This window comes from Typha latifolia, chromosome 14 (assembly GCF_019914945.1).
Source record: "Typha latifolia isolate L0001 chromosome 14, TyphaL0001v2, whole genome shotgun sequence".
NCBI classification, from domain to species: Eukaryota; Viridiplantae; Streptophyta; class Magnoliopsida; order Poales; family Typhaceae; genus Typha; species Typha latifolia.
This window is the reverse complement of record NC_133099.1, coordinates 1,117,736-1,130,480: the sequence shown is the minus strand read 5'-3', so window position 1 is coordinate 1,130,480 and position 12,745 is coordinate 1,117,736. Positions and strand designations below refer to the sequence as shown.

The 12,745-nt window shown below is 41.2% G+C and overlaps 3 protein-coding genes across 4 annotated transcripts; 2 read left to right on the top strand and 1 right to left on the bottom strand.

Annotated features, from left to right (window-relative positions):
- The first annotated feature begins 297 nt into the window (after positions 1-297).
- Positions 298-1,676, top strand: LOC140800881 (gibberellin 20-oxidase-like protein). The gene is made up of 2 exons (XM_073155787.1): positions 298-689; positions 1,000-1,676. The coding sequence occupies exons 1-2, from the start codon at positions 331-333 to the stop codon at positions 1,604-1,606; spliced, it is 966 nt and encodes a 321-aa protein (XP_073011888.1). The 5' UTR covers positions 298-330; the 3' UTR covers positions 1,607-1,676.
- Positions 1,677-1,753: 77 nt separating this feature from the next.
- On the top strand, positions 1,754-8,283 carry LOC140800878 (beta-amylase 2, chloroplastic). 2 transcript variants are annotated; one of them, XM_073155784.1, is made up of 10 exons: positions 1,754-3,110; positions 3,612-3,836; positions 3,925-3,981; positions 4,071-4,274; positions 4,485-4,679; positions 5,339-5,503; positions 5,715-5,975; positions 6,609-6,827; positions 6,908-7,127; positions 7,925-8,283. In XM_073155784.1, the coding sequence occupies exons 1-10, from the start codon at positions 2,670-2,672 to the stop codon at positions 7,951-7,953; spliced, it is 2,016 nt and encodes a 671-aa protein (XP_073011885.1). In that variant the 5' UTR covers positions 1,754-2,669; the 3' UTR covers positions 7,954-8,283. The 2 variants fall into 2 exon arrangements, with proteins under 2 accessions (XP_073011885.1, XP_073011886.1); XM_073155785.1 differs by having other exon boundaries at positions 7,288-7,950.
- A 354-nt stretch (positions 8,284-8,637) lies between these two features.
- On the bottom strand, positions 8,638-12,337 carry LOC140800879 (uncharacterized). Its single transcript, XM_073155786.1, has 5 exons — positions 11,088-12,337; positions 10,336-10,394; positions 10,020-10,148; positions 9,273-9,408; positions 8,638-9,171 (listed from the first exon to the last, which is right to left on the bottom strand). The coding sequence occupies exons 1-5, from the start codon at positions 11,790-11,792 to the stop codon at positions 8,851-8,853; spliced, it is 1,350 nt and encodes a 449-aa protein (XP_073011887.1). The 5' UTR covers positions 11,793-12,337; the 3' UTR covers positions 8,638-8,850.
- Positions 12,338-12,745: the final 408 nt, after the last annotated feature.

Sequence of the window (12,745 nt, the reverse complement as noted above, 5' to 3'; positions counted from 1 at the left end):
GTGGGAACTTACTTAAGAAATTGTTATATTAAAATCGGCTATAAGAATTCTAAATTACTACTTGCCAGAGAAGTGACACTGTCAAAGAAAACCTGTGGGCATGAAGTTGATGTAAATATTTTAGAATGAGACTCATAAGTTAAACTTCCAGTCTTCAAAACTAAGTATTTCCATGCACATCTTGCAGTACAGTACTTGGAGCAACTCATATTCATGTCATTATGATGAGTTGTGATTATTACTCTATAAAATTTTGTGAGTATATATATATGCCAAACCAAAGAATAGCTCAAACAAACCATTCTCACTCTCTATCTCCTTCCACAAAAGATGTTGGAATTAAAGCAGAGTACTCTGCAGCTCCCAATCTTGGACATATCACAACCCCTGCTCCCTTCCACCATCTCCTCCATCTCACAAGCATGCAAAGAGTGGGGTTACTTCCACATATCCAACCATGGCATCTCCAAAGACCTCCTTGGGAGGCTCCAAACTTCTGTCAACTCTGTCTTCAATCTTCCATTAGATATCAAACTCAAAGCAGGGCCCTTGTCCTCCATTAACACTTACACTCCTCACTTCATAGCTTCCCCTTTCTTTGAAAGCCTTAAAGTCTCTGGTCCAGACTACTTTATCTCTGCTAAGAACTCAAGTGATGCCCTCTTCAGCCAACCCAATGATGAGTTCTGGTACGTGCAATACTCTTTCCTCTGTCCAAATATTCACGCACATACTTTCACACTGCTAACTCACGAATTGCTTAAAAAACTTAAGCTATTAGAGCAATATGTCTTCCTCATCTCTGGGCTTAAAATATTTTCATAGATTTAAGATATAGAATTAGAATTAAATAGGAGAAAGTTTTATATTTCAATGACAGATAGATGTGGCAGGATTTGAACTCAGAATTTTCTGCTTTCATAACATGTAAACTGGCTAATTACTCTAAAAGCATAAGGTAGCGATAGTTTTAAATGACTTGTTTCTCTTATGCGTCAGCGATGTGCTACAAAAGTATGGAAGCAGGATGATGGAGCTATCTAGAGAAATTGTGCTTATTCTCTTGAAGTGTTTGGGTAAGGGCCTAGAGACCAAGCACTATGAATCTGAATTCAGCAAGTGTCATGGATATCTTCGGATAAACAAGTACACGCCCCCAAATGACGTCGAAGAACATGAGGTTGAAGGGCTAGGGATGCACACAGACATGAGCTGCATAACCATCCTGCACCAAGATGAGATTGGGGGGTTACAGGCAAGAACCGGGGAAGGCGATTGGGTTGACATAATGCCAAGTGAAGGCACACTGGTTGTCAATGTTGGAGATTTAATGCAAGCTTGGAGCAATGGAAGGATGAGATCCTCAGCACATAGAGTCATGCTAACGAAGCCGGTTACGCGCTTATCGCAAGCTTTTTTCTGGTGTTTTGAGGATGAGAAGGTGATCTCAGCTCCTGATGAGATTGTGGGAGATGGAAATGAGAGGATTTATAGGTCATTTGTTTGCCAAGAATACATGAAATATAGAGAGAGCATTGAGCCAGGAAAGTTCGACACTGTTAGCTACACTGTTGATGGCTTTGCAGCAATCAAAGTAGACGTATAAGATGCTCATTATAAGGCTTTTATGTAATAAAGACTTGTCCAAATTCCAATATGCCATAGCAATCTCTATCTATGAGTGATGATAACTTTGCAATTGGGTAACTTGTTCATTATTAAGTCTCCAACATACACTTTCCTAACGTGCACTCAAAACACTTCGGCTTGAATAATTGTTCTTGAATGGATACCACCCTTACAATAACAATGAAATATGGGTCGAAAATATTTCCAACTTTCTGACAATATGATTACTTACTATAGTTTTTATTACAATTATTTATATGATATTTTCCTTTCCGAACATCACGTGTTTTGCATGTGCCCGGTACAACGAAGGTCACACTTAAGCTGCCTTCGTGTTCGTCACGTGTCTTGCATGTGCAAGACTAACCACCGCAAGGTCACGCTTTCTAAACCGAGGGGGAGTTCTCAGAAGCGTGCCTTGGTATCCACCCACGCTCGCACGATCTCAGCCGTCCATCGTCCACACGTGCCGCATCCTAGCCCGTCCGATCGCCAGCCCATCCCATGCGAAGGCATCCGTGCCAAACATAAACGGAAGCACGCGGCCGCACACGAGCGAAACCCTAACGCCCAAACCCGCTTCACACGAGCCTCCCTTCCTCCTCCGCCGTCGCCGGATTCCGACGAGCCTCCACCACCGCGATCGGCGATCTCGCCGGATTAAGACGGCTGGAAGGTCTCCGCTACCTTTGCTCCCTGACGCCGGAGATCGCCGGAGGCGAGGTGCCTCGCGACCTCGCCGGAGAATCCAGTTCTTGTCCAGGAGGGAGGAGAGGCCTCGGCGCTTAGGAGAGTTCTTCCCTTTCTCCAATTCGAGTCGAGCAAAGAGGAAAAGTTTGATTCTTCTAATTTATTCGTCTGTTCCTGCTCGCGTTCTCGTTCGATCGACCGAGATCCGGATAAGATTAGCAGGCGGGGAGCTCGAATCATAGTCTCCGTGCTAAGATCGAGCTATTCAAAGTCCTCTTCCCCACTAAATCTACGAAGATCTTGCTAAACATGGCAAAAAGGCGGCAGCTGCAGTAAGGATTTCTCTTGATATGGCGCAGGAGATGGAGAAGCTAGGAGGAACGAGCGATGAAGAGGACGACGAGCTAGAGGAGACGGAGATGGAAGTGAAGGAAGAGGAGGAAGAAGACGGCCGAGGGATCTCGGCCGCCGCGGCAGCGATGGGCAACAGAGGCGGCGGCGGCGGTCGGTACTTCCATCGGCTGCCGGATGGCGCCGGAGGTCAGATGGACTCGGTGTCGATGCCGAGTAGTCCGTCGATCAGGAGGAGCCGCCCGAAGGAAGAAAAGGAGAGGACAAAGCTTAGAGAGCGGCGCCGGAGGGCGATAACGGCGAGGATACTCGCCGGACTACGGCGGCACGGGAACTATAACCTTCGCGTTCGCGCCGACATCAACGAGGTTATCGCCGCCCTCGCACGTGAAGCCGGGTGGGTAGTTCTACCGGATGGAACCACCTTCCCTTCTTCTCAGGTTCTTCTCTCTCATCTCTATTCCTCTCTGGTCTTTGAGGTGAAAAAGCGAGCACAGAGAGTAGAGGCGTATACTTTGGCCTTTTCCCTTTTTTTATTTTTTCTATATTTTCTTCTCTGAAAGCAATTTTTGTTAGAGATAATAAACTAATTAAAAAGAGAATTTTACGCAAAATATGACGTCGGCGTAGGATAGTATTACTAGCAGTAAAAGTATTTTCTATTTTTGCAAAGGGATGGGTAATTTAGTCCAAGGAAATATTTGTCAATGTCAGTTACGGTTACAGTCCGACTTGGCTTTCATTCAAGAAACTGGCTTGTCTCCATCATCATCATCTTCTTCTTCTTCGAGAAAGAGAAGCCTCGTCCCCGTTTATTGGAGTCTCTCTCTCTCTCTCTCTCTCTCTCTCTCTCTCTTCCGAGATAGTAATCCTTAGAACCTTTCTTGGATCTGGCAATGTCGTCGAAACTAATCATGACCTCGCCTCGAATCCTTCTACAGACTGGTCGACCAACCGCAGCTCCCCCGGCGACGCCCCACTCTGCTGCGCCACCTCTCCGTGGCGTCTCCCCCGCCACCGCCGCAGGGTTCCGCTCCGTCGACCACCGGTCGGGACGCTTAAGAGGCATCTATACACCAGCACGCTGCCACGTGTCGTCTTCCGACAGGGCTTCCGAGGACTCTTCTCTCCTCGGCGGCTGCATGGACTCGGGTGCCGACAAGCAGGTCCTCCTCCTCCCTTTTCGCCGCTCAAACTCTACGATTTCAAGTTCTTTCTTTACTTTTTAACGACATTCTCTTCTTTCTTCTCCAGGTGATCGAGCGGGACTTTGCCGGAACGACTTCCATTCCGGTCTACGTAATGCTTCCGGTGAGATATTCTCTTTCTTTTGATTCTTCTTGGATTAGAATCTGAGGGCGCTTGGGCTCATCGATTGTGGTTTTGGTATGGTGTGATAGCTTGGAGTGATCAATATGAAGTGCGAGGTGGTTGATCCTGAGGGCCTGATGCAGCAGTTGCGGATCTTGAAGTCGATCAATGTTGACGGAGTCATGGTGGATTGCTGGTGGGGAATAGTGGAGGGTAATAGACCGTTGGAGTATAACTGGAAGGGGTATAAACAGCTCTTCCAGATGGTGAGAGAACTGAAGCTTAAGTTGCAGGTGAGTTTTATCGTCTCATTCTTGCTATCTGATAATGAACAGGTGGATAACTAGAATGTAAGGTGGTCTAGAAGAATCTTTCCACGAGAATGTCGTATTCGAAAGATTTATCCTGTTGGGTTGATAGATGATGGAATGGTCAATATTCCTGTCTAACTGTTCTCTTGTCTTAAATGGAATCATGACATATTTTGTCGTTGCAAAGTTTAGGTAGTTATGTCGTTTCATGAATGTGGTGGTAACGTCGGCGATGACGTAAATATTCCTCTTCCTCATTGGGTGTTGGAAATTGGAAGGAGCAATCCAGACATTTTTTTCACGGATAAGGAAGGGAGACGTAATTATGAGTGTCTTTCTTGGGGAATCGACAATGAAAGAGTTTTACTAGGCCGAACAGCACTTGAGGTACTGGTCGATCATAACTTTCTTATATGCTCTCTGATATTTCTTTTACTGATAGTTAATATTTTACTTAGTGTTCTACCAATCTTCACACAGAATCTTTATGGTGTTCTTGTTGTAAAGTTTACTCCAAAATTAAATTGGTAGGGAAATACCGTTTGCATGTGCATAGATCATCCACATTATTATTTGAAGTCTATGTTACATATTTAATTTCCTAGCACAATACAAAATTTTCTTTTTTCTTTTCCTATGTGCAATTAAGAAAACTGACATGTAAATTTTGGTCTCTGAGAAAGGGGAGAAGAGTATTGAGAAAATTTGAAGTGCAAGATGCCCAATGAATTTGTTAGGAAAATATGAAGGATTATAACTATTAATTGGATTTCCATATAGGACCATTCCAAATATAGATTCATGTGCAATATTTATTGATTTGACCTTTATCATTTCAAGGTTCAAGGGATAGCTGAACTGCATTGAAACAAAAGTTTGGTTTTCTGGCTTTGGCAAATATTTGGATCTTGAGCTTAGCTGTTTTAACATTTTGATTATTCCATATGTCATGTATTTTCTTTTCTTACAGCATGCTGAATGTTGTTGAGATTTTCCTATTTTGAAATGTCACTCAGTTTCTTGCATTTCCCACAAATGTACTGTAGGTCTACTTTGAGTACATGAGAAGCTTTCGAGTGGAGTTCAATGAATACTTTGAGGATGGCATCATCTCAGAAATTGAAGTTGGATTAGGCCCTTGTGGAGAGTTACGGTACCCATCTTATCCAGTAAAGCATGGGTGGAGATATCCTGGCATTGGGGAATTTCAGGTGAGTTCCGATTCCAGAGAGAAATCAGTATCACAAAACACACATATCTCCGATGATTTTGGAAATTTACCTTCTGGTGTATTCTATATGATGTCCTTATGAAGGCGCTTTTACTCTTTCCCATTGTTATAGTTTGTAGATCACTTGAAGAGTTACTATATTGTCCTAAAAGCAGTAAGATTATATTGATCAGAATCTCTCTCTATTTCAGTGCTTTGATCAGTATCTGCTCAAAAGTTTGAAAAAGACAGCAGAAGAAAGGGGCCACTCCTTCTGGGCTAGAGGACCAGAAAATGCAGGCTCTTATAATTCTCAGCCTCATGATACTGATTTCTTTTGTGATGGAGGAGATTATGATAGCTATTATGGTAGATTCTTTCTTGGTTGGTACTCTCAGGTTTTGGTGGATCATGCTGCTCATGTGCTATTGTTTGCTAAATTGGCTTTTAAAGATTCGCCCCTTGCTGTAAAGGTCAGTTTACACAGTTCGTGTATGGATGAACAGCTTTTCTTGATACTTATGTTTCATGGTGAATGAGAATATAAGTGTGGCCGTGCAGGCACTCACCTAATAAATTCATTTATATGGATTCTTTTTGTCATTCAATTTGTTGGTTGATATCTCTGGCCTTACAGGTTAAATGTAGTAAGCAGTAAGCATGGCTTTGCTTTTCTTCTTTTCCTTTTTGTTACTGGCACCATTTTCCGGCCAGAGTAGAACCTGATATCTCTCTGATACTGTGTAACTAGACCAATTCTGTATGACAACAGATTTTTTTAATCATTTGTTTCACTATTCTTTTGCTAAATATTATTATTTCCTTGATCCCGTTTAGAGGCCAACTGTATTTTTTGAATCATATATTTTTGTTGAAGTTTTTACAAAATCTTCCTTCTATTTGCACCTATGGTTGATTTAAGACTGGCAGAGCAAAGCTTTGTTATTTGTTACTTAGCTGCTTGTTTTCTTTATATCATTGTATTGAAGCTGATGAAAGAAATACATTTCCTTGATTCCATTTGTATATGTGATTGTTTTTGCAATTGGAGAAGTAGATTTCATTACTCATTAATAAATTGATTTTTTCTTCTCTTGATTGAATAGATATCAGGGGTTCATTGGTGGTATAAAACAGCTAGTCATGCTGCTGAATTAACTGCGGGGTTTAACAACTCGTCTAACCGCGACGGTTATGCTCCAATTGCGGCAGTGCTAAAGAAGTATGGTGCAACTTTGAATTTCACCTGTGTTGAATTACGAACATTGGATCAGCACGATGAATTCCCTGAGGCCATGGCCGATCCAGAGGGTTTGGTCTGGCAGGTACCAAGTTGCAGAGCTAGTTCTGGGTATTTAATTATATAAGTTTCTGCAATTTTTAAAAGGATGATTATCATCTTCAGGTGTTAAATGCTGCATGGGATGTTTGTATACCAGTTGCTAGTGAGAATGCCCTTCCCTGCTATGATAGAGATGGATACAACAAGATTTTGGACACTGCCAAGCCATATAATGATCCAGATGGACGACACCTATTAGCATTTACCTACCTCAGGCTTAGCCCAGTTCTTATGGAGAGAGAGAATTTTTTGGAATTTGAGCGCTTTGTCAAGCGAATGCATGGTAAACATCTGAACCTTTCTTCACTTGTCTTTTAAGAATCATTGTGCAATTCTTCTGTAGGATACATATCGATAGAAGTGTCCATGCATGCTATTGCTCGTGAGGGCTAGAAATCAGCGGCCTTTGTCAAATGCATTATGTGTGCTTCTGGTATTTGCAGATAAATATTCCTGATTTTGACTCGGCCTTTTATCTGTGAAGAAACTTCCCTTGGGACATCGAATTGATATTTATTTGCTTGACCAAAGGATAGATGAGTAAATAGAGAGTTTGACCCAGGATTTGGTGGATTGAAAGTCGAAGTTACAATGGGAGTTAATCAGAACAGAATACAACATGATTTATCTAAACAGGGAAGAAAAATGGCTCGTACAATAACACTACATGCATTTTGAACATTAAAATAATTTGAAAGGAACGTATCTGTTTATACGTGGAATTTTAGTTAAAAGCCAAGTAACCCTTCAACTGGTGGAGGACATTATTGAGTTTTGGACAAGTTTTGGACACAAGTTTGTTCTTGTTTTTTCCATGGCTGATCTCAAAAGGATTCAATTTTGACAACCTGAACTTTCTCTAAATTGAGACCACCGAGGAAGTTCAGGTGTGGCCCACCTACTGTGTTAATATACTTTTTCAGTAACAGATGGTATACACTTCCAAGTAAATTTGGGATGGCGAAAACTGTTTCCATCGTTTAATTCTCCATTCATCGTTGGGTCATTAAAAGTTGTACTTTGTCTTTCATCAGGTTTCTTTACAACTGTTAAATGGTTTGGGTGCTCTCTCTGTTACAGGCGAAGCAGTCCTTGATTTCCAGCTGTAGATTTAAAAGTATGAGGGAGAGTCAGACATGACTAATATATCCTAACGAAAGTTACCTTCCTCCACAAGGATCACATTTGCTTCTTTATAACTCTGGGACAATTTTCTGCAGTATTAACTTGAGGGGATGACTTTCCCGTGTGTAAAGAAATTCGATAACAGAGTAGAAACCTCAAACTTTAGTCTTCCTCTGCTGCTCTGCTTATTCTCTGGTAATCCTATCATCTTGTTGTAGCAGTGGTTGAATTAAATGCTACAATTGTAAAGGTGTTTCAACTTGGCATGTATCTTTTCGAAGCCAGATATGAAAGAAATCATCTTTTTTAAGATATATGCTTGTGTTTTTTTCTTTGAGCTTCGTGGAAGATGTTCTGCCCCATACTTGCATAGAAGTTCCAAACTAATTAAGTTTTCCTTAGAAATGCATACAAAAGAAACATTTGTCTTCATTACCATCTTCAACTGGTATACTTGAGATAAATTTCTCATATTGCAACTGCAGATACATGTAGATGTCTCTCAAGCTGTTTCTACTCATGGTATGCTCTTAAAAGACTCAAAAATCAAAAGTAATTGTAGCTCTTTGTATTCTATTTCTTTTGGTTGAGTTAGTCAAATTAAAAAGGCGTTCTTGTATTGTTATTTTATGGTATATACGATGCCTCTCATCAGCAGAGAAAACAGAGGAATTAACCGTGTACAGCTGAGTACAGGGAAAGTTTTATATGCAGACAAAAACCTTCATGACGACATTGAGCGTTTATGCAGACATAAACGTTTATGTTCTTAAAACTACACCAAAAATAAATTAAAGACCATGCGGCCTTCTTTTTATTTAACAAATCTCTTGAACCAAACATCAATATCACCAAATCAATGAAAACAGCAAAAGCACTGGTTATGAGCTACCAGGAGAGATTGACTTCCGAAGCACCATATGCCCAGATTCATCCTTCTCAAACACCCGCTCTATCAACTCGTCCCATCTCATCCTCTGCCGGCTGCTTGCTGATAAGGATGGAGAACCCTCTCCTCCCTCAGCAGACTTCTCGTCAAATGTACCATATGTCGACGGAGGCTGTGCATCCGGGACAGACAATGTAACAGCTCTCCGAAGTGCTGCCCTGTGTTCTTCATTGTGCTCTCTTTGAAGTGTCTCTTTTCGCTCCATCCTTTGCTTGGCAGGTATTTCCATTATCTCTTCCTTCTCTAGCATCAACTGCGCATGCAAATAGAAGGCGTTATAAATTTCTTTCATGTTGTAGTATGTTGAAGATCTCTAATCTGAAGCAATGTAAGAAAGAATGAGGTAAGACTTACATCTAAGGCCCTCTGGGCTTCTCTCTCTATCCAAATTATGGCATGGTCAGAAGTGGCATTGCAGGAAAGAACAATGTGTTCAAACCTTCCATCAACTGGCACTGCTGTTCTAACAACTGGTGGATATCTTCCACATCTGTAAGCAATACGGAGCAAAAAAAAAAGCTCTCTAGTCAAGGGGATTGAAGAGCATCTATATAAGCTTTGAAAATTTTGATTCTGCTTCGTTGTAGTATATATAAAGTTATAAACCACAAAAGGCACCAAGACCAGTATTCTTCTACTATGAAATTTTGCTATTGAACGTAAATGCGTAGAGCAAAGGGGCATTTTTGTTTTTGATGGTCTATGGAAACTGACTGTCTCCCAGTGGATCACTGATAAAAGAATCTAAAGAAATTGGAGTCCTCTTCCTTCGCGAAAAAGAATATAAAATTCATATGTGAATTTACTCAGTCGCACAGTAGTACACAATCAGGTGGACATTACAAAACCAACAAGCATGCAAGAGATGCCACTGCGAAGACTTGCACATTGCTTTGGAATGAATAAGAAAACAAAGTATTCGATAAACCAAACACCAAATTAATAGTACAGTTCTTGTTTTACTCATGGTCACTGTTGGAAACAACATGATCAGATTATTGTATGACATGCAAATACGCTTCCTCATTCGTGTGCCAGTGTTGTGAATGGTGTGGGGGTGACTGGAGTTGAAGCTTATGGAAAGTACAAGAGCAATCATACCTCAATGGCTTTCTCTCCACAATATGATATAGCCGACCTGGTGCATAAAGCCTCCTTGGATCTCTTAACATGACATCTTCTGGTATGCATGTATCTCTCAAGCATCTTAGACATAGCAGGCATGGCAAACTGTCGAAACAGAAAGATCATCAATCATAAACATGAAAAATGGAAGACAAAATCACAAGACAAATATAGCATCAACTTCTGATGATCGAAGATTCAAAGGTCTGCTAATCATACTGTACTACTAAATGATATTTGCATAAAGATTGAATTCGAAAGTAGCTGCAAAGAAAAGTCTTCCACTACTTACCACAGGATTGACTTGAATATATCTTCAAGAGGAGTAGCCGTCCGAGGCAAGAAATCATCCTGATATCAAAATGATTGACGTCAGACCATAGTGCATGCACTGGATAACCACAACTGGTATAAAAAGAATCTCATGTTTCAATCTGAGACAGTCAATTTATCAAACATGCCATTAGCAATTTTGTGATTATTAAGTAAAGAACCAACAATGAAAGGCCATGGATATTGTCACTTACGTTCAGCAGCTAAGGAAATGTTTAATTATGTACCTGCTGTAAGAAGAAGTAATGGTGCAGATTAACATTTCATTTGGTGTATAAAGCTAATTGACTAAGTTCAAATTGCCAAATAAGGGACGAAAGATAATTGTCTTATGATCTCTGACATGGAAAAATGTTAGTACAAATCAGGGAGATGTAAGTAACTGGCTTCAATTCATGTTTGGAGCTGCTTGAACTTTTCTTCAGTTCTTACAATTAAAATCTATTGCCATGGAAAACTGTCCTTATATATAGGACAAAAGAATTAAAATAAAGAGAAATTAGTGCAGCAACTTCCACCAGCTACCAAATGCTTCAAAAATATTATTGTGCTCTGTCTTCCTGAACTAAATTCACCTATTCATCTTGCTTAGATAAAATTTGCAGTTTGGAATTTGGTTGTTTATCCAAGAATATACTCATGCTCAGAAGCAACCATCCTATGACATCAATTCGAACATGAAAAGGATACCAAATTAGTTTACTTACTTACTTGAAGAACTATCGAATTGATCACATCGGCATATCTAACTGCCAAATTGAGCGACATACACCTCGCCGGCGCTATCGCAAAGCACCTAATCCTCTTCCTCGCTATATTCCCCATCTTATCCCTATTCTGCACCACCAGCATAGTAAGCATCGCCGCCACGCCGGACCCGAGGGAGTGCCCGGCGATCGTTAACATATAATTGGGATACCTCTCCAGCAATTCCTTCAAGACCTCACACTCTTGATCCAACAACCAAGCAGCTGCCCTCAAGAGACCATTATGCACATACCCACCGTCGAACTTCCTCTTCCCAAGACTGTTATCCAACAGCACGGCGTAGTCGCTCTCCTTCGCAAGATTAAGCCCTCGGATTGCGAGAACTATGTCGGAATGCTCGTGATCAAGGTAGATCAAGTAGGGGCTGACGCGGCCACGCGTGTCCTCGTACTTCTTGCGGCAAACGACGCACTGGGGATCCATGCCGTAGCCTTCCGGAGGAAACCATTGCGGGTTCTCGAGGTCATCCTCGTAGTTGCGGAGGATATAGCGGCACATGCGAGGCACGGGCTCGAACTCTTCCGGCGAGGCGAGACCCCAGGTCTCGCTGTCGTGGCCGGCGCTGTGGAGGCAGCGCTTCCATGCCCAGCGAGCGCAGGCGAGGCAGTAGACGCACTCGAGGAGGGGGAGGCCACAAACGATCGACATGTGAGCATCGAGAGAGATGAACTCAGGTGTTTGGGTTTCTAAAAAGATTGGATTTTGACGAAGATAGAGAGATTTGTATCAATCCAATACTAGAGTTCGATGAATCGAATTGGGCAAGAAGGAACAAAGAAATGGGTTCTGATTGAATCCTGAGAGCTGGAAGAAATCAAACAAAGATGATATTTTTAATGAAGAAATCTGTAACAAAGGACTAGTGAATCAAAAGGAACGGATCTCTTAGCAGTGGAGATTGGCATCATGGGAGCATATCCCTTGAAGAAAAAAAATCCATTGACTGGGATTATAATACTCTAGGATATGAATGCTAGTACCAAGATCACTCAACAATTTCAAATAGGAAAAAAAAATAGATTATATTCCTACATGTGGATCATGCATACGTACTGTTAAGGGGGTTGGTAGGAGCAGTTATGAGAAGCCGAAGTGTTTTAATCCGGAGAGAGAGAGAGAGAGAGAGAGAGAGAGAGACAAGTAACAACTCTCTCTCTATGATTAGTTTTTTGAGCAGCTTTGGATTCCACAACAAGTTGGTTTGTTTAAGAATTTATTCTACAGCTTGAAGAGAATATTCTCATCTGTCCAACTCTATGGGCCGCCGGGGCTTGAATCCCTTGGTGGGCCCCCAGTTAAATTAATCATAGTACCAGGCCCACCATTGGCGTTGATGCTCTCGTTATATTCTCACTTATTTTGCAGCAATTTTCCAAACTAGGGTCGTTTTTCAAACTTATTACGTGAATAGTTGTGTTTTTAAAAGATAAATTAAAATGGCTTTCTGGTGAATATGATTCACTCTCAAAGTCACTGGTCTTACACATATAATAAATGTATTATGTAGATAACAACACTGAAAGAATAGTCAAGTAAAGAATTGTTGATCTTAAAGGATAAATATTTCATCAAAAGTGATTTCATTTATTACTTTAAATACT